Genomic DNA, 18,313 nt, shown 5'->3' with positions numbered 1-18,313 from the left:
ATATCCAAAATTTGTTCCACTTCTTGCGAACATCGGAATCCCCCCCGGCGATATGACCCATCTTCAGTGACGATCGTGCCCCAACTGCTATTCTTGTCGCCGATGGCCACTCAGTGGACAGCGACTGACTTTCTAGTGGCACCCCCGATTAGCCGTGGAGCGATAGGTTCAATGACACATTTTCTGTATCAGATTCGATGATCGGAGTCGGCCAGTGCATCCGGACTTGATGCCCACCACTCCAGAACCCTAGATGTGGGCTACGTACGAACTGTCACTGGAGTCCCCGATTCTTGGTCGCTACTCGCGCGAGACCTTGCTTTTTCCTTCCGTTCTTCCAGTGTCGATAGCCAACTCTTGGTGCCGGCTGAACTTTTCCCTCTCAGTTTTCCCTTATTAGGAAACGCCATTGTCCATCAGACTCCAGTTTCTCCAACATGCGAGCTTGACCCGCACCGCTTGGGGTCGTCCAAGAATGAGTCCCGGGGCCCTGCCAGGGGCATTTGATGCAGCGATGATCGCGATGGCGCACATGCGCGAGATTGCCTTCCGTTAAATCGCAACTCAATCTTTAACCCCCTCGGAAGTTCCCCTTCTAGAAAATGACTGTCTTCTCCGTGTATGGTGTGTGTGGTGCATGAGCGACTGCATCTGATGTGTTGCACTCGATAAATAGACCTTGGACTTTCCCGATTCACTACCCAGCATTGTGCGCCTTGCCCTCTTCTGTCCGTTTGGACTGTCAACATGGCAACTACACAGGGACCAGTAATTGCTGGTGTTGCGATCAGTTTCGCGATCCTGAGTTTTGTGACTATCTGTCTACGGCTGTTTGCTCGAATCTATGTCTTGAAGCGTATGGGCTTGGATGACTGTAAGTCAATATTGTCCTCGCCCTCCTTGACTGTGTACAATCTGTGACTGACCTACTATTCTTCCTAGATTTGATTATCGGCGCCTGCGTAAGGGGATCGTTTCCGGATCGATGCGATTGAGCTGACCTCTCACCCAGCTTCTATCATGGGCATTTACCGCAGTTACCATAGTCGGTAAGATAATTCCTCTTGTCCGCATATGAGGGCGGAGACTGACACTGTATAGCTGTCAAGCATGGTATGGGCCAGCACATGGTGGATGTGGATCAAAGTGGTCTTATCACATACTCTTTTGTACGTCACTTCAACTTCCACTTATGATATCGCTGCTGACGGCTTGAACAGGCCGTCTGGTTGAGTTCGATGTTCTACCTGGCCGCCCTTGGCTTTGTCAAAACCTCCGTCTGCTGGTTCTACACCCGACTTGGTGACAAGCAACTCACGCGCATGTCTCTCGTCATGATGTGTGTTGTGGGTTGCCAAGCCACTTCATTCGTTCTGACAGCTGCGTTTCAATGCAATCCCATCGCCCGCGCCTGGAATACTAGCATTCCTGGACGCTGCGTAACAATCAACGTCTTCTACCTCGCCAACGCGGCGCTGAACATTACGACCGATCTGCTCACCTACTCGCTGCCGATCCGGGTCATCCTGAAGCTACACATGCCAAAGAAACAGAAGTTGGCCCTCGGTGGTATTCTCTGTCTTGGTCTATTGTAAGTAGTACAATGCCTGTTAATTATGAGGTAAAGCACGTGTTTCTTTGCTTACTCGCAATATCCAGCGCTTGCATCTCCTCCATCATCCGAATCACCTACATCCCCGCGATGCTCACCTCCAGCGACTCCACCTACGCCATCAGCGGCGCCATGTACTGGTCTGCCATCGAGATTAACGTCGGCATCTTGGCCTCCTCCATCCCGTCCTTCAAAGCCATCGCCTCTCGCTTCCTCCCCCGCTTGATTGGCGAGTACAGCTCGAACCGCGGCTACGGCGGATGGTCGAGCAGCAACATGAGAAAAGAGGAATCGGGCTTCTCCAAGGGTCGCGAGCATCCATTCGATATGAGCATCCTACAGACCCAAGATGGAGACGCTATGACGGGCACACAGATTGGGAGGAACAACAGCCAGGAACGGATTATCATACCGGATGGGAAGATCTATGCTCATACGGAAATCGAGACGAATGTCGAAGTCAGTACGGAGTACTATACTCGCCCGGTGCAGTCGTTTGACATTCCTCGGTCTTTGGGGACGCATATTTCTTGAGAGAGAATAGCTATACCTTTACTTTTTTCTACTTTGTGTTCTCTATTTCTCGATATTTATCTTCATATACCCTTCCTTCTTTTCTTCCCTCGTTCACTTGATTTCCTATTTTATTTCTCATCCACTTACCTTCCCCTTTTTTCTCTTACAGGGGAGTTATCTCCGATCCCCAATCCTTTTTCTTAACGGCTTTTCAGAATAACTATCTAGAAGAATACCAACTAGAATGACCTCAGCAACAAACCTTAACGAACTGACCGCCGAATCCTGCAACAAACCAAGCGGGTAGACTAACTAACTCAAATAAAAACCCCGTGATTGTCAAAGCAAAACTAGATTAGTAGAAACTATTGAGAAAGCTAAACCTAACTCCCCGGCCGCAGTGGTATTCTATCTATCATATGCGCACCACAGCAGACAAAGAATCAAAGCAACGATGACTGATACTCTGTGACACATGATCTACATGGCAGGACTGATGATTTGTCACTCCACTAGTTTCTTATCTTTTGGTAGAAATCAAGTGGACCCATAGTGCGTAGCAAGGTCACTCATCTGGAGAGACAATAGATTTACATACTGTAGACAAACGCATGATCGCGCAATATAGAATAACGATAGGGCCGATATGCGACCATCAATTATTCCGCTTTACCCGGCTTACTAGTAAGTAGACATCAGAGCTGGGCTAGGCTATTCTCGGGCATACCGTGAGGTAATAGGGCCTGATCTTGATGGATAGGGAATTCCTCAAGGAAAGGGGCTACGGACTGCAATTGCCAGACTATCGCAGATTCAGTCTACTGCGTAATGCACATTTGTAGTAGATAGTTTTTCGTCGGGGCACCGCTCGGGCGCAACTATCACCAACAAATCAAATTTGTGGTTGATTTCTGATGGGTTAGACATGACGACTGTGTATGCTTTGCACGGAGTACTCCGGTGATGTGCAGGGTTGCTTGCTGCAAGAGGTACGTACTGTGCTGCTCCTGCACATCAGCAATAAGGCTTTTGTTCTCCCCCTCCACTATCTCTCTCGGTGGCGTTTTCAAAGTACAAAGACTTCGGCGCCAGTTCGTTCAAAATATTGCTTTTTATCTTATTTTTCTTTTTCGTGGCAATACGTACTTTTCCGAACGTGAGCGATTTCGGATGAAATTACCTAATCTTTATTTATTGTCTGGCCCCCTTCCTTTTCTTTTTCTCCTAGGGCTCGGAGAAACTGAAAGTATGATGGTTGCTTTTTTTTCCTTTTTCCTTTCAACTCGATTCATTGTGAAAATCTACTAAAAGTGTTACTTACTTTTGAGGTCAGCTCCACTTGGTGACAGATGGGTCCGTCGGGCAACTTACAGGACCCGCAATCTGGAGATGCAGTAAGTGGTTGCCTTCAATTTGGATGCTCTGTGCGCTGAGAGGTGCCTTAGTGAGCTGAGGTGATTTACTACTACTAATTGCTGTACGTACTATGCATTTGTTTTGGTTGTCGGCTGGCTGGTGGGTTGTCGTGTTTGGATACTCGGACTTTTAGTACTGTCTCTGCCTGCGTGCCTAAGTTTTGGTCTCCGTGGTGTGAACGTACTCTGGATGCTTTGAATGCAATCAATTAAGAATGTGCCTTGTTCTATACTATCCCTCATTGATTTGGTTGTGTTACAATACAGAATACTCCATCCCTTCAATCAAGCTTATTTCCATGTTTATGATGGCGTTTGATATAGTTCTGGCCTTGGATTGAGCGATGGAGATGTAGTTTGTTTGGATTGTTTATGATTTTTATCTATGAGTGCAGACGGCATATCCCTGTATTACAGTGGTGATGTAAGTTCCTTTTGAGGAAGACCCGGAAACAAGACTGGGAGAAGACTAAACAACCGTGCCCCTGGAAGTATGGTACCCATGCCCTGTAAGCAGATGCTAAGCACCAGGTTAACCAATATTTACACAAAGGTTAACCTTGATGGAGGCAAATGGTTCTACTTATACATATAGTAGTGATTACCTTGTCGCGCGTGATGTCTGTCGGTCGACATTTGGATCTACACCGAATACCTTGCTCGTGAAGATACAGTTCTCGAATCATGGCCCCCCCCTCAGAAAAAACCAAGGCTCAAATCAGCCAGATCCTCAACGGTGTCGAACACATCACTCGGCACAATCAAGACCCCTACAAGGTGAAGATAGAGAACTTCATCGGCTATACGCACGTTCCGGTTGGATTAGCTGGACCGCTACACATTCGGACGCCCACAGGGCCCGACAAGGAGATCTGGGCGCCCATGGCCACCACTGAGGCGGCGGTAGTCGCCAGCTGCTGTCGCGGATGCAAGGTTGCCAATGCCTCTGGTGGTATTGAAGTCCACATGGGGGATGAGGGCATGACGCGCTGCCCGGTCTTTCGCTTCCAAAATCCCGGAGATGCGTTGCGATTTGCGCGCGCGCTGCCTACCCTCCAGGCATCGTTCAAGGAAGTGGCGGAGAGTACCAGCAAGCATGCTCGCTTACAGAGCCTAAAACCGCATACGATCGGCCGCTCTGTCCATCTGCTTCTGAGCTACGCTTGCGGAGACGCGTCAGGCCAGAACATGGTGACTATAGCTACAGATCGGATCTGTGACTGGGTGTCGAAGAACCTAGAAAAGATATATAAGGTTGTGGACACACTTGTAGAAGGCATGCTATCCTCGGACAAGAAGCCATCGTGGAGGAATGTGGCCGTTGTCCGGGGTGTCGAGACCGTGGCCTGGACAGCTCTATCCGACTCCGCATGTCAGCGAGTCTTAGGCTGCTCATCCGCACAGTTGTATAGTTTCATTCAGACGACCCAAGAAGCGGGGATTCGAAATGGCGAGCATGGCAGCAATATCGACTCCGCCAATATATTGGCAGCCATTTTCATTGCCACGGGTCAAGATCCGGCGTGCGTCGCGGATGCTTCGTGGGCACATCTGACGCCAGAATACGATCAGGCGTCCAAGACAATAACGTTGAGCCTGTATTTCCCCTCCATACCTGTAGGGGTAATCGGCGGGGGCACGTCATACGCGACACAGCAGGAAGGCTTGCGGATCATGCAGTGCAATGAACCCGGCGGTAAGCGACGCCTGGCTGGGTACATTGCTGCGTTTGCTCTGGCGCTGGAGATCAGTACGGCTTCTGCTGTGGTGACGAAGACATTTGCTCGCAGTCACGAGCGGTTAGCACGTTGGGAGGCTAGTGAGAGGCCAAGGTCCAAAATGTGAGACACGTCAGTTAGTAAGAGACCGTGGTGGGGGTGGGGTGGAGGGAATGGAGGTATAACAGTTCCAGTTTAGTATAGACTAGGCGGAGGAGACAGTAGACCGAAGTAGATAGTAAGTGATACCAAGATGAGTGAAAATTGTCCCGAGAGTGCCTGTATCTGTACCACTTCGCTATTAGGAGACCGAATTTGATGATCTTCAGTGGAGGGAGCTGTATTCCACGCAACTCTATGGACTGGTGTATATGGCGTAATAGAAGTTCACTTCTTTGACTACCTTTGTTTTCACCCGAACAGTCATGTGATGCCCGTTGTGCGGTCCGGGTGCTGACTCAGTCTATGGCCAATCAAAAGCCAGTAAAAGGGCACGGCCGAGCGATGAACGAAGAGTGACCGATCGACGGACCCAGTAAAAAGAAGGGAATCGACATCACTGACTGACTGCATCCGCCGCTGGTCCTCCCAAAGTACTTCTTAAAGCATCGGCTTCCTCTTTCTCCTCTCCTCGCCCTCTCCCTCCTGGTTTACACTTCAAACTCTCCTTTGTTCATTTGGCAATACCTGCACGGCCTGCACGGCCGGACAATGCTAACAACATTCTCCAGTCCCTGTTTTCAACTGACCCCATTCCATTCAAACCAGAAACTCGCCTCCGCCCTCCCTCCCCGACGCCCCCATTTCCAATGGCAGATCTCTCCACTTCCTCCGGTCGGGATCCCGACTCCGACTCTAGAGAAGCAAACAACGTCCTGTCCCAGCATCTGCACCCTCAGTTCACTGCTTCCCTCCAGGATGAACTGACTGCACCCCCCGCTGAGCCCCCAGCCGAGCAAAGTAGTGGTGATGCTCCGTCCGAACCCCAATCCTCCCTGAGACTGCAAGGCGGCGACATCCATCGAGACTTGTACCGTCTCGACGCCAAATCCAAGATAGCTCGCCTGGACAAACGGGCGGCCACGTTCTCCTTCCTTCCGAGACGCACGGATGATGTGGTGGAGGAAGGCGTGGCAGCCATGGAGCCGGGGAGCTTCCGCCGTCACTTCGTTCAGAACAAGTACGGTCGGCTCGACCAACCGGGCGTAACCTCGTCCTTTCTCGATTTCCTAGATATTTATGGTAACTTTGCGGGCGAGGATCTGGCCGACACAGAGGAGGAATCAGCCATCGTCGAAGAGGAAGAAGAAGAGGATGAGACGAGGCCGGTGTCCGAACGAACTGCCCTCTTGCGGCGACGGCGGAGCTCACGAGCCAGCCGCCCAGGCGATGCTTCCAACGTCAAGACGTTCTTCACACTCTTGAAGGCATTTGTGGGAACGGGAATCATCTTCTTACCCAAGGCCTTCCGCAACGGCGGAATCCTGTTTTCCTCCATCACCCTCGTAACAGTGTCGTTGATCAGTACCTTGTGTTTCCATCTGTTGCTGGAATGTCGGAGACACTATGGTGGTGGCTATGGCGACATTGGTGAGCGGATTGGTGGCACCCGACTTCGGACGTTGATCCTTGCATCCATCGTAATCTCGCAACTGGGCTTCGTGTGTGCTTGTATCATCTTCACCGCGGAGAACATCCACGCCGTCCTGGAAGCGGTGACAACGGACCTGGGCACAGCTTTGTCAACCGGTAAATTAATCGCCGTACAACTGCTTGTGCTCATCCCACTGTCCTTGATCCGAAACATCTCCAAGCTGGGCCCCATTGCGTTGCTGGCGGATGTCTTCATCCTCGTAGGCTTGGCGTACATCTACTTTTATGACATTGCCAGTCTCGCGTCCCGTGGTCTGGCGTCGTCGGTCGAACTCTTCAATCGCCAATCGTTCACCCTGACCATCGGATCGTGTATCTTCACCTTTGAGGGAATTGGCTTGATTCTGCCGATCCAGTCTTCCATGAAGCGGCCTGAGCATTTCGACAAACTCCTCTATACTGTCATGATCATAATCACGGTATTGTTCACGGCGGTGGGCGCGCTCTCGTATGCCACCTTTGGCGCGGAGACCAAAACGGAGATCATCAGCAACCTGCCCCGCACGGACCGCTTTGTCAATGTGCTCCAGTTCGTCTATTCGCTCGCCATCCTGGTCAGTACGCCGATCCAGCTGTTCCCCGCCGTCCGTATTATCGAGGGCAAGCTCTTCGGCCAGAACTCAGGCAAGCGCGACCCCATGATCAAGTGGAAGAAGAATGTGTTCCGGACCAGTGCCGTGATGATCTGCGGGCTGATTGGAGCTGTGGGGGCCGGGGATCTGGACAAGTTTGTCTCGTTGATCGGGTCGTTTGCCTGTGTTCCCCTGGTGTATATCTACCCGGCGTACTTGCACTGGAAGGGCGTAGCCGAGTCCCCATGGGTCAAACGAGGCGACATTGCAATGATGGTCCTGGGAGTAGTGTTCATGGTGTACACGACAAGCGCCACCGTCTCCGTTTGGCTAGAAGGATCCGCCTAAAGCAATCCATCGACATGAGTGTGGCGTAGGGATACGGCGTTTTGGTTTCGCATCTCGCATTTGTTGGAGAAAAACAGGGGGCCCGGTGCCCTGGCTCAGGTTTGTCAGTCAATCAGCACACGATCGCCATACTCCGGCCTGTTGACTGCTACTAACCACCACACAGCCAGACTCTTATCTTTCTTTTTGCTCTCAACCGGCCGCCATGGAGCTAACGGTCTGAATTCATACAGCGTTACTGAAGTTTAGCATTTCGCATGTGCAGCAGAGCCAAATCGTAAACCCCATCTTGGAGTTTTAGGGAACTGTTTCTCAAGTTATACGCTGTTTTTTGCTATTGATGCAGGAGAGAAGATCCGTCTCTCCTGTCTTGACGAGGGTATGAGTGAAATGAAATGAAATCGATATGACCTGGAAAGAAAAAAAGCAATTATCTACCACATGACCATTACCCCACTTGTTCTGTTTCCCCCGTAGTGCTAGCTAGCTACCTGAATGCGGGCATCTGACACCCTTCGTACTCCGCAACTGCCGGTCAATTTTGGGACGGGGCTCGGTGGTTCGGATTCGCTTTAGATCCTAGTGAAAACGCACCACTTGCGACTGGAGTAGCATGTGCATTGCGACCTCGGAGGAGCTTTCCCGTATTTGATTGCCGTAGACATTGTCCATGTATGTCGCATCTACCAGAAACTAGCCAGCCAACCGACCTACTGCTAGCATTACAGAAGAAGGGAAATGCCCCATACACACATACAACCTATTACACGGGTAGTATAAATGATAGATAAACCCTCCGTTTGAATGAAACCAACTAATCACTAACCGGTTTCCACTTTCCCAATTCGCTGATCCACAGCATCTCAGGAAAGCAACTAGAAATCAGATAGAGGTACAGATACATAGACAGATACTGTACAGTTCAATACCTCCTCCAACCCCTTCTACCTACTCTACAATCACACCACATTCCATAATCTAAGGACATCCCGAAGAGGGGTAGTTGCAGCTATCATCGCTACCACCGGTGATGTCGACATCAGTGAAGACAAAGTTGGAGCAGCTGCCATCACCGCAGAGGATATAGTAATCCTTGCCGTCGCTCATGGTACCCTTGACATTGACGAAGGAGATGTTCTCGATCTTGACGCCGTTGGTCGGGTCACCGGTGGCACCACCGTTCTCGTAGTCCTGCTGGACGTCGATGCCGTAGTCGGTGATACCGGACAGGGTGATGTTCTCGTAGCGGACGTTGTAGACCTGTATAATGATTTGCTCGGTGGTTAGTGCTTACGTTTTGATGAGGGGTGTATTATGATTGAGGCAGGTGACTAACCTCGCCAGTGGTATCAGCGTTGGACTTGATGCGGCAGCCGTTCTCGCTGTTAATGACCTGGGAGTTGGAGAAGGTGACGCCGTCGACGGTGTTGTTACTTTTGCCGCCGATAGAGCCGATGGAGAGACCGTGGCCACCGTAGCAGTAGAGGTTGTCGACGACGATGGAGCTACCGCTAGTGACGGCGACACAGTCGTCCTGGTTGTGCACCCATGTGTTGGACAGGGTCAGGAAGTCGCTCTGCTTAATGTCGAAGCCGTCGGTGTTGTGGGCGGCCGGGTCGCCGTCACTCTTGCTGTTGGCGGCATCACCGGCGGTGTTGTTGAGGATCAGGCCGGTGATGGTGAGGTACTCGGTGTCTTCAATCTCGAAGCAGTGGACGGGGTAGTTCAGGATGTTGAGGTTCTCGATCTTGGAGTTGTACATGTCCTTGACAACGATGAAGTGGTCAGGCCTGGCAGGGAAGGTTAGTGAAGCCATTCCTGAATAGGGGGTGCTGGTAGGAGCTCACTTGTCCTGTCCGCCGTTGGATCCCTCGCCGTCCCAGTAGGCTTCACCGTTACCGTTGATGACATGTCCCTCCTCACCGGTGATGGTCACGTCGGTACCGGAGATGACAATGGGGTCGAAGTCGCTGTCGTAGGTGTCGCCGAAAGTCTATCGGTTCCGTTAGTATGGTGATTGACCCTGATGTAGGGGAGATGGCTTACGGTTTCACCAGCGAAGATGACAGCCGCGCCAGTCTGCAGGCCCGAGAGATCGATGGTGCTCGATGCAGGGGCGTTGATGTTGGACAGGAGGATGTTGGAGCAGGATGCGACGGCGGAGGAGATTGAGGCGTACTCAGTCACCGTGCAAGTGGTGCCGCCATTGCCTGCCACGGAGCTCTGCACCGGGACGACAGCCTGGGTAGTCACAGCCGCCGCAGCTGAGGTGGACACGGGCACACGAATGGGAGTGGTGTGGAAGGTAGTAGGGACCACCGAGGTGCGGGTGGCTGCGACAGCAGGCGCCTTGCCCTACATTGGTTCAGTAAAAGAATCGTAATGAAGCATTTGGTTGGTGCTCACCACTTTGCTGCTGCTGGAGACTGCCGGGGCAGCCGGGGTGGAAGCGGGAGCAGATCCGTCAGAGGTGCCCAAGCAGCTGCAGGCACTGGAGAGATGCTTGGTCTTGTAGTCGCAGTTGGAGAGGAAGACATCCGGCACACCAGTCGTGGCAGTCACGGTGCTCGCCGTGAAGGTGGCACAGAAGGTAGCGGCCGCCGCAGAGGAGACGGAGAAGGCAGAGGCACAGGAGTGAGTCTCAGGGTTGTCGCACCCCAGGGCGAGAGGAAGGAAAGAGGCAAGGAGCGCGCTGCGCTTCATCATGATGAAAAGAATGAAAGACTAAAGAGTGTTAAGATACTAGAAAAGACAAAATGAAAGGAAGGACAATGAGGGCGTTGAACTCCAGATCTCAACCATGGACAACGTTGAACACCCAACGTTCTTATATGATAGATTGATAGCATCGAATCAATAGAGCCGAGAACCACAGTACCGTTGGTCTAGCTGAAAGTCAAGAATCAATAAGCTAAGCTCAGCCACCTCCTCCGGAGCTTAGCATGGATGCATCGTGAACCGACCCATCTTCACCTCGGGTGGAGACACTTAATAAAAACGTTCGGTCGGCCCCGCATAGTGTCCAGCCAGGGGGTCTGACTCGCTGGTATGATTGGCACCGTCGGCAGTTAGCATTTTAGAGCCGAGCTCGAGACGGGGAGTTGCTCTGCTAGTGGTTTGATGAAGGGTTTCCTGTTGCCCCTGGAGCGTGTTTCACGATTGCAACCATCACCTATCTGAGACCCCGACACGTCATGGCGCGAGTCATGACCATCCAAACACCGTGAGGACCGATTGAATAAATCATCCACCACTGCGAAGAAAACTTGATGCATACATAATTCTTGAGCTCGGCTAATTCGGGCCTCTGGGTCTGTTGACACTGATTGCAGCTTTAATCTCGACTTCCGAACGCTGATTCGATAGTGTACGTGATTCCCCTGAGTTAGAGACCCTATGCCTGGCCAGTGTGCCATAAGCCCTTAATATGAGACCCTTGGATGGTCATATTTCTCACAGGCTCACAGCATCTTTAGAGGATCCGGGGTGGGTCTTCGGCGACAAACTGATGATAAATTAAGCACCCAGACCCCGCTAGGGAAGGGTCACCGAGTAATCCAAGAACCGTCCCCAGCACCGCCGTTGACTTCTTCCAGCCGGAGATTGCTGTGGTGTCTTTGAATCCGGATGGTTTTGAACCATGTATATTATCCATAACATCAAGGATACTGAGATCCGTGCGCGCATCTCTCTTTATCCGCCCATTCGCAGAGGTCACAGGCAGGCATCCTGCTGGATCCCACTGGCCCATTCAATTTTTCTACAACTCTATGCGGATATCTTGGCAACAGATAAACAGTCAGTATTCTTCAAAGCGCTCACATGCAGTCACAATTTGCAACACATCTGGGGCCTCGGGTTTACAGTATCCAAGAGGAGTATAACCTAGTCACCGACGCACAGGAGGGTCCTAGTGGTGGACCCGGAGACAAAACAAGGCTAATCGCGGAATGTCGCAGCCGCTGTGTGTCAGAGAGATGGGATCGACTGAAAATCCTCCGTAGAAGCCACGATCAAGGGAGCAATAGAATCAGAAAGAATGGGACGGGTCATTGTTCCATCCATGTCAACGTGTCATACGACTGCCGCCATTCAACCTCCTCCCAATCTTCATTTCTCATTTCTCATTTCATGCCTCCATAGCTTCCTGAAACAACTGCATGCGATCTTCTGCAGAACTTTACCCGAGACTGCTGCTGCTGCTGCTGCCAAATAAAGGGCATTGAGATTAACGAGCGAAATATTCAATATCCAGAGTTTCGAGAAACCGATGCATCTAGGAGTTGTGACTCTGAACACCTCTAAGGAGTTGAAGAGGCGAAGCACCACAACACACACACACACACACACACACACACACACACCAGCATCAACGGCTGGCATAAATTTTGACGACTGACTCTCACTGGGGCATTCTTGATGACAGAGCTACCTGTGACTACAACAACTACTACCCCCCAGCAATGCAGTATGGTCCAAAACCCACACTGTTCGACAAGACTGCATTGATATCATTGATAGGCTTGAGAAGGGACTGCAGTCTTGCTATGCATGTTTTTTCGATGTGAAAGCGCATTTCAACGTACAAGGCATGCCCTGAAACACCTCGTTGCTTTGCTAGATGTTTTACCCCTTCTATGGACGCTCAAAACCGCCTGTTGACCACCTAAGCGACCTGGAGAGTCTGCACTCCAACTGTACGGACAATCGGAAAGATACAAGAAAACCCGTTTTATCAAATGCTTCGCTGCACCTGAGTTATGTCACAGTATGCAGCTGCCCAACCAGCCCTGTAGATACCTTTAGGCTACTTAAATGAGGTATGTTGGTTGGAGAGGACTCCGGAGCTCGAAAATCTGATGGATCAGGAATCCAGACGCTGGCTGTTCTCAGAGCGATCTACAAGTCCAGGCGTTCCTTAACGTACGCTTCGGTGCTGATATGGTCAGATGTACCTCCCACTGCTGTGAAATGACAGAGAAGCCATGCCTGGCATCTCAATGAGTGGGCCTATCATGGCACTGGTCCGTGCATTCGGATTCTATGCCTCATCGGCTCGTATAGAACCAAGACTATAATAAGCAGCAGACTGAAGAAAGCGGTTGAACTCCACACACTAAACCGAACATGGTTCAGCGTACGAAATACGAGAGGCACAGTCCCAACCATGTCAACAACGGCCATCGAAGAATTCTCTCTAGGCATAGAAAGTTTCAGGAGTCGCAGTCACTTAAGAATCGAAATGGCCCAGTCTAATCCCAATCCCCGACTTCCTTCACGACCTCTCAATCACAATCGGGCATCACCTGCTTGTCATCATGGCCACCGGTTGGACGGCATACGCCTACTATCCCTCCGTGGGAGGCGCCGCGGTCATGATCATGCTCTTCCTGATCGGCGTCATTATTTTCACATACCAGCTTATTCGAACGCGAGCATGGCTGACCATTGCAGCCTTGATAGGTGGAATGTGTATGTGCAATGCCAAAACCTGCACCAGACCTCTTCAGCTAACATTGGGATTGAATTGCAGTTGAAACAGTCGGTTATATCGGTCGCGCCATGTCCGGAAACCAATCTCCCAACTGGACGCTGGGCCCCTATATCATTCAGAGCACCCTTCTCCTCATTGCCCCGGCATTGTTTGCTGCAACCATCTACATGATCCTCGGCCGGATTATCGCCCTCGTGCATGGAGAACACCACTCGATCATCCGACTCAAATGGCTGACGAAGATCTTCGTGGTCGGGGATTGTTTGTCTTTCCTCATGCAGTCGTCCGGTCCGTCAACCCCCTACAATCATCCGCCAATGTACTATGCTGATGTTTACAGGCGCCGGAATCATGGTCCAATCCAAATCCGCGACCGATAATACAGGCGAGAATGTCATCATCGGCGGACTTCTCGTACAGATCATCTTCTTCTGCTTCTTCCTTGTGGTCGCCATCATCTTCCAACGTCGCATCTACCGACACCCTACTGTGCGCTCCGAATCGCCTATGATACCATGGCGAAAGCACTTCTTCTCGCTGTACGCATCAAGCTTCTTGATCCTTATTCGCTCTATTGTGCGGTTTATCGAGTATATCCAGGGACAGGAGGGATACGTGATCACCCACGAAGCTTTCATCTATGTCTTTGATGCGGTCCCCATGTTCTTGGTACTGTGTATCTTGATCCGATTCCACCCGAGTGAGATTAACGGGCTGCTGGGAAAGTCGAGGGTAGCAGCAGTGGGCTACGGGCTCCGGTTTGTTGATGTGTCTCCTGCAATGTAATGTATGAAGATATGGTGCAAGATTGGGATACATAACGTGTGTATTATAGACAGCCAGATGAATATATAGATGAACTAAATTTCCTCAGCTCCCTTCTCCGTGCAAGTTGAATGTACCAGGCGAGACCCATTTTTATTCAAGTCTAAGAAGAGCTAGGAATATATACTCCCGACAACCTTCAATTCTAAACACTTTTCTACATTAAGCCACAACTACAGCCTAGATAAACTACTCGTAAACGACACACATCACTCAGCATTAATAAAGAAAACCCCCAAATACCAACATGCATCCTCCATCCTTCTCAAATACTCCACCCAACAATGAAAGCGAAAAATGGCCTCCGAATACCGCCTCTACGAATACACACCCTCCACCGCCGCCGCCATTACAGCAACCGCCTGCTTTGGCCTCATTACAATATGCCATCTAATCCACTGCTTCGCGCAGCGAACATGGTTCTTTACTCCGTTTATAATAGGGGGTTTATGTATGCTATATTTCCCCACTACTGTTCCAATGAACCACAAGCAGTAACAGCCCACCCGATAAATACTCATCATAAATATATAGTCGAAACAACCGGCTACACAGCCCGCATAATCAACAGCCAACAACCGCCTCTCCAATGGACCACTGCACCATACATCATGCAAGAGCTGCTTCTTCTCCTTGCCCCGTCTCTCTTCTCAGCATCTATCTACATGGTTCTATCCCAGATTATTCGCGTATCAAAGGGTGAGGAACGCTCACCCGTGCCAGCTCGTTGGATAACGAGGATTTTTGTTGTAGGGGATGTGGTTGCGATTTTGGGGCAGGCGACTGGTGAGGTCTTCCCATGTTTTCCCCTTCACATTCATTTTGTTGTTGAACAATGAACATTTGTTCTTATATGTCCATGAGAAGTACTAACCCTGGACAAATAAAACCCCAGGTGGAGGAATCCTCTCCCAAACATCATTATCAACGACCTCCTCGAAATCAAACACATCCCGCCAAAAACTCGGTAACTGGATAATTATCGGTGGATTAATAGCACAAGTCATCTTCTTTGGGCTATTCATTCTCGCTTCGGGGGTGTTTGATGCGCGGATGAGCAAACGTCCATACCCGCCGCAGCGGACGCGCAGTAGACACCGTCATCATCACCCTCGTCGTCGTCGCACTCCCCCATGGCGACAGTTGCTGAGAGTGCTGTATGTTGTGGACATGCTGATAATAGCGCGCTGCGTGTTCAGGGTTGTGGAGTTTGCACAGGGAAGGACGGGGATGTTGCAGAGGAAGGAGGTGTGGATGTATGTGTTTAATGGGTTGTTGATGTTTTTGGTTATGGTTATGTTGTTGCTTTGGCATCCCAGTAGGCTTAAGGATTATCATGGGAAGAGGGAGGGGAGAGGAGATGATGTGGAAGAGGGGAAGAAGAGGAGAAGGAGGAGGCAGAGGAGGGCTAGGGAGTGGGTTGTAGTTGGGGGTGTTATTTGAAATTTGATTTTGTGGCTGTCGCTGTGGGCATTTGTTATCGTGGATATATGAACTGTAGGGTGCAGGTCGATACGAAGAATAGTGGTTTATTAGCATCTCGCAAGAATCTTAGTGTGTGTGACGACAAGCTTTGTGTGATCAAATTTCAGGCGCTAAATATTTTGAAAACTGATATATACTAATTGTGTTGGTATCAGTGATAGTCACGCTGCACGTCTATAAACGGCCCTGCCGCATGGTCCTGATTCCCTGCTGCCACATTTCCCAATACGCTGGGACTTGAGTAATTGCCTCGGCCAGCTTGCGAAGCCCTGAAATCCCCCGCTCCGCATGTTCATGGGCAACTTGCTCACCCGGAACATTTAGCGAATTGTTAAACACCTCCAGAGACATTGGCCCCTTGTATCCAGTCGCCACCACTGCGGCTGCAACCAGATGAACTGGCATATACGCCCCGCGCTCTGATTCAAACGGGAACAACCGATGCCCGCGTGACCACGGTAGCAGGGCAGGAATCTTGGGGTCTGTCGGCGGGAGGAATTTCTTTGGATCCATACGCTCCGCGTCACCCACCTGGAAGAAGAAGATGCGGTCTCCAGGCACGGAAGCTACCAGGGACGATAAAGATGCACACAGCACATCGGTGGACTCCTCCACAGTCGGGTAGATGCGGCCATGGCCTGCGGGATTGTACGGATCTGCATATTCCACACCCAGCACGTTGTATGCATCAATTATAAGACCCACGTTGGGGCGATTAGCCATTCTCACAACTTCCCAGGTGGATGCCCAGGTATTTCGCACCGCCCAGGAGAGACCCTCGTAGCCAATGCGCAGCAGAGGACCGCCATCTGCATCGGAGTATGCCTTGGCCATATCGCCTAGTTCTGCGAGATCGCGCGCGACTGTTTTCAGGTCGGAGGTGACGCCAGTATCGGTACGGATGTTCGCACACATGAACACAAGATCCGTGTCAAAGGCACGCATGAACGGGAAGCGTTTCGCAACAAGATCCAACGTGGCTCGTCGCTCCGCTGGATCTTTGATACCTTCAATGCAGCGTAGAGGTTGGGTGCATGCGATACGCATACCTAGTGACTTGACTAGGTCGCCGAGCTTACGGGCAATCCGCAAGTTGTCAGGGGTCGCTTCCCAGAGCTGATCACCAGTAAGTCCATGTTCCTCGAGGTAGGCTGCCCAACACTCGTCGAAGAGGTCGATCCAGCGGTAACCCGCTTTCGCCGCGGCTTCGAGGCGGGGTTGGAGTTTATGGTGAATGGCATTGCCGAGAGAGAGGGTGGCAATGCCAAACTCGTTGGGGATGGAGGTAGGTGGCCAGGCGATAGGCATGATGGTTGTATAGAATAATGGAGAGGTGTTCCTGCAAGGAAGAGAGAGGTGGGATACTCGGGTAGTGAAGAGAAAAGCATCGAGTCATCCTTAGTCCGGATAATCTTTCTGCTCTGAATTGCGGGGAGAAGGCTTTCCCGTCTAGGGTGGCTAACCCCTATCCCCACAAAGATCATCCAGGAGTCTGGGGATATATGCTGGGGTATGATACTTAGCTTCTCCAAACTCCTGGGCCATATCTAGAACTTGTGGAAGGTACCTCTGACGTCAGCGATACTCAATCCATGGGTAGTTTGAAATATGCCTCCATCGCCACCGCGAGGGGCTGGTGTTGCTTTCATGTTGTTCAGGTTGCACACTTGCGATACTTGAGATAAATCAACACAAAAATTTATCCATCTAAGGAAGGCATGGGTTAGCAACATGGCATGGCTTTCTCTGGCTGGTTACGGATGAAGTCGTTTTGTGATGCTGACAGGGGCTGTCGGCATCTTCCGCTGTCTTCGAGGTGGGAGTAAACTTTATCCCCCAGTGAACCGCACTTGCCTGTCCCTGCCCAGTCATAAACCCTAGAGTCATTCTATTATGTTAAATACTTTGTCCATTTACCTTTGAATACCGTACGCCAACTATTGATCATTCCCTGTCCGCTCATATAAGCTCGCTCCTTGCTACTAGCAGCCTTTGGTGTCGGACAAGGTAGACGCATCGGTCCTAGGTTGAACCATTCAAATCCCTGCCCGGAGATGAATGGATTGTCAATATTGATTAATTGACCACCGAGAAAACGGGCCTGCGTCCCCCTTCTGCGAGAACCGGCCGCTAAGACCTGCTCAACGAGCATCGGTGTCGGAAGAACCGGCACCGTAGGAAGTCAATGCGACCGATGCAAAGACACGTCAGATCTGCATGGCGGATTGAGATTTCCCCGCCACTCTGGAGCGAGCAATCCCGGTGGGGTGCCATAATTGTATCCTGGAAAGAATGTAAGGCACTGCTTCGGTCAGCTCCGTGCGGCGTGTAGATCGCCATTTGCCAATAGTCTGCATAGGTCCCAACAGCCAGGTAGTTCGGCGCTGAAGACGGGCCATGACAATGATGAATCTGCTTGGCGAGATTGACAGTAGACAGGGAAATCAAATAGCGCAGTGCTTTCCCTTCCCAGGTGGAAACAGACCCTGGATCGATCACCGCGAAGAGGTTCAACAACAATGTGGACCTCTTCTCATTCTTCCCGACTTCCCCTCCCCGTCATGATCCCTTGTTGGTTCATAACCCTTCCCTAACCCAACAGGACCAGCACGAGTGTAGAAAACATGGTGTGATGAACCCAGCCAAATCATCCTCTGTCATGCCCCTCCCTGTTC

The 18,313-nt window shown here is 50.9% G+C and overlaps 6 protein-coding genes across 6 annotated transcripts; 4 read left to right on the top strand and 2 right to left on the bottom strand.

Moving 5' to 3' along the window:
- Window positions 1–747: 747 nt before the first annotated feature.
- Window positions 748–2,146, top strand: BO83DRAFT_311541 (putative integral membrane protein Pth11-like; the record flags this gene model as incomplete). The annotated part of the gene is made up of 6 exons (XM_025527478.1): window positions 748–874; window positions 943–962; window positions 1,013–1,049; window positions 1,102–1,169; window positions 1,221–1,591; window positions 1,660–2,146. The coding sequence occupies 6 exons, from the start codon at window positions 748–750 to the stop codon at window positions 2,144–2,146; spliced, it is 1,110 nt and encodes a 369-aa protein (XP_025389023.1).
- Window positions 2,147–3,957: 1,811 nt separating this feature from the next.
- On the top strand, window positions 3,958–5,627 carry BO83DRAFT_377949 (hydroxymethylglutaryl-CoA reductase). The gene has a single exon (XM_025531128.1). The coding sequence runs from the start codon at window positions 4,228–4,230 to the stop codon at window positions 5,386–5,388; it is 1,161 nt and encodes a 386-aa protein (XP_025389022.1). The 5' UTR covers window positions 3,958–4,227; the 3' UTR covers window positions 5,389–5,627.
- Window positions 5,628–5,830: 203 nt separating this feature from the next.
- Window positions 5,831–8,280, top strand: BO83DRAFT_377948 (putative amino acid transporter). Its single transcript, XM_025531127.1, has one exon. It carries the CDS (start codon window positions 6,071–6,073, stop codon window positions 7,832–7,834), a length of 1,764 nt encoding a protein of 587 aa, XP_025389021.1. The 5' UTR covers window positions 5,831–6,070; the 3' UTR covers window positions 7,835–8,280.
- A 532-nt stretch (window positions 8,281–8,812) lies between these two features.
- BO83DRAFT_407780 (glycoside hydrolase family 28 protein) lies at window positions 8,813–10,540 on the bottom strand (the record flags this gene model as incomplete). The annotated part of the gene is made up of 5 exons (XM_025533993.1): window positions 8,813–9,094; window positions 9,171–9,624; window positions 9,682–9,827; window positions 9,881–10,189; window positions 10,241–10,540. The coding sequence occupies 5 exons, from the start codon at window positions 10,538–10,540 to the stop codon at window positions 8,813–8,815; spliced, it is 1,491 nt and encodes a 496-aa protein (XP_025389020.1).
- A 2,612-nt stretch (window positions 10,541–13,152) lies between these two features.
- On the top strand, window positions 13,153–14,140 carry BO83DRAFT_336693 (RTA1 domain-containing protein; the record flags this gene model as incomplete). The annotated part of the gene is made up of 3 exons (XM_025528456.1): window positions 13,153–13,306; window positions 13,368–13,616; window positions 13,669–14,140. 3 exons carry the CDS (start codon window positions 13,153–13,155, stop codon window positions 14,112–14,114), a joined length of 849 nt encoding a protein of 282 aa, XP_025389019.1. The 3' UTR covers window positions 14,115–14,140.
- A 1,562-nt stretch (window positions 14,141–15,702) lies between these two features.
- BO83DRAFT_18993 (sugar phosphate isomerase/epimerase family protein) lies at window positions 15,703–17,237 on the bottom strand. The gene has a single exon (XM_025526537.1). It carries the CDS (start codon window positions 16,944–16,946, stop codon window positions 15,813–15,815), a length of 1,134 nt encoding a protein of 377 aa, XP_025389018.1. The 5' UTR covers window positions 16,947–17,237; the 3' UTR covers window positions 15,703–15,812.
- Window positions 17,238–18,313: the final 1,076 nt, after the last annotated feature.

The sequence above is a fragment of the Aspergillus eucalypticola genome, assembly GCF_003184535.1.
Source record: "Aspergillus eucalypticola CBS 122712 chromosome Unknown BO83scaffold_10, whole genome shotgun sequence".
Classification (NCBI taxonomy): Eukaryota; Fungi; Ascomycota; class Eurotiomycetes; order Eurotiales; family Aspergillaceae; genus Aspergillus; species Aspergillus eucalypticola.
The sequence above is the reverse complement of the archived record's forward strand: the minus strand, read 5'-3'. Positions and strand labels throughout refer to the sequence as shown.

Coding starts and splice junctions, on each gene's coding strand:
- BO83DRAFT_377949 (XM_025531128.1), top strand. CDS start 4,228: ATGGCCCCCCCCTCAGAAAAAACCAAGGCTCAAATCAGCCAGATCCTC.
- BO83DRAFT_377948 (XM_025531127.1), top strand. CDS start 6,071: ATGGCAGATCTCTCCACTTCCTCCGGTCGGGATCCCGACTCCGACTCT.
- BO83DRAFT_18993 (XM_025526537.1), bottom strand. CDS start 16,946: ATGCCTATCGCCTGGCCACCTACCTCCATCCCCAACGAGTTTGGCATT.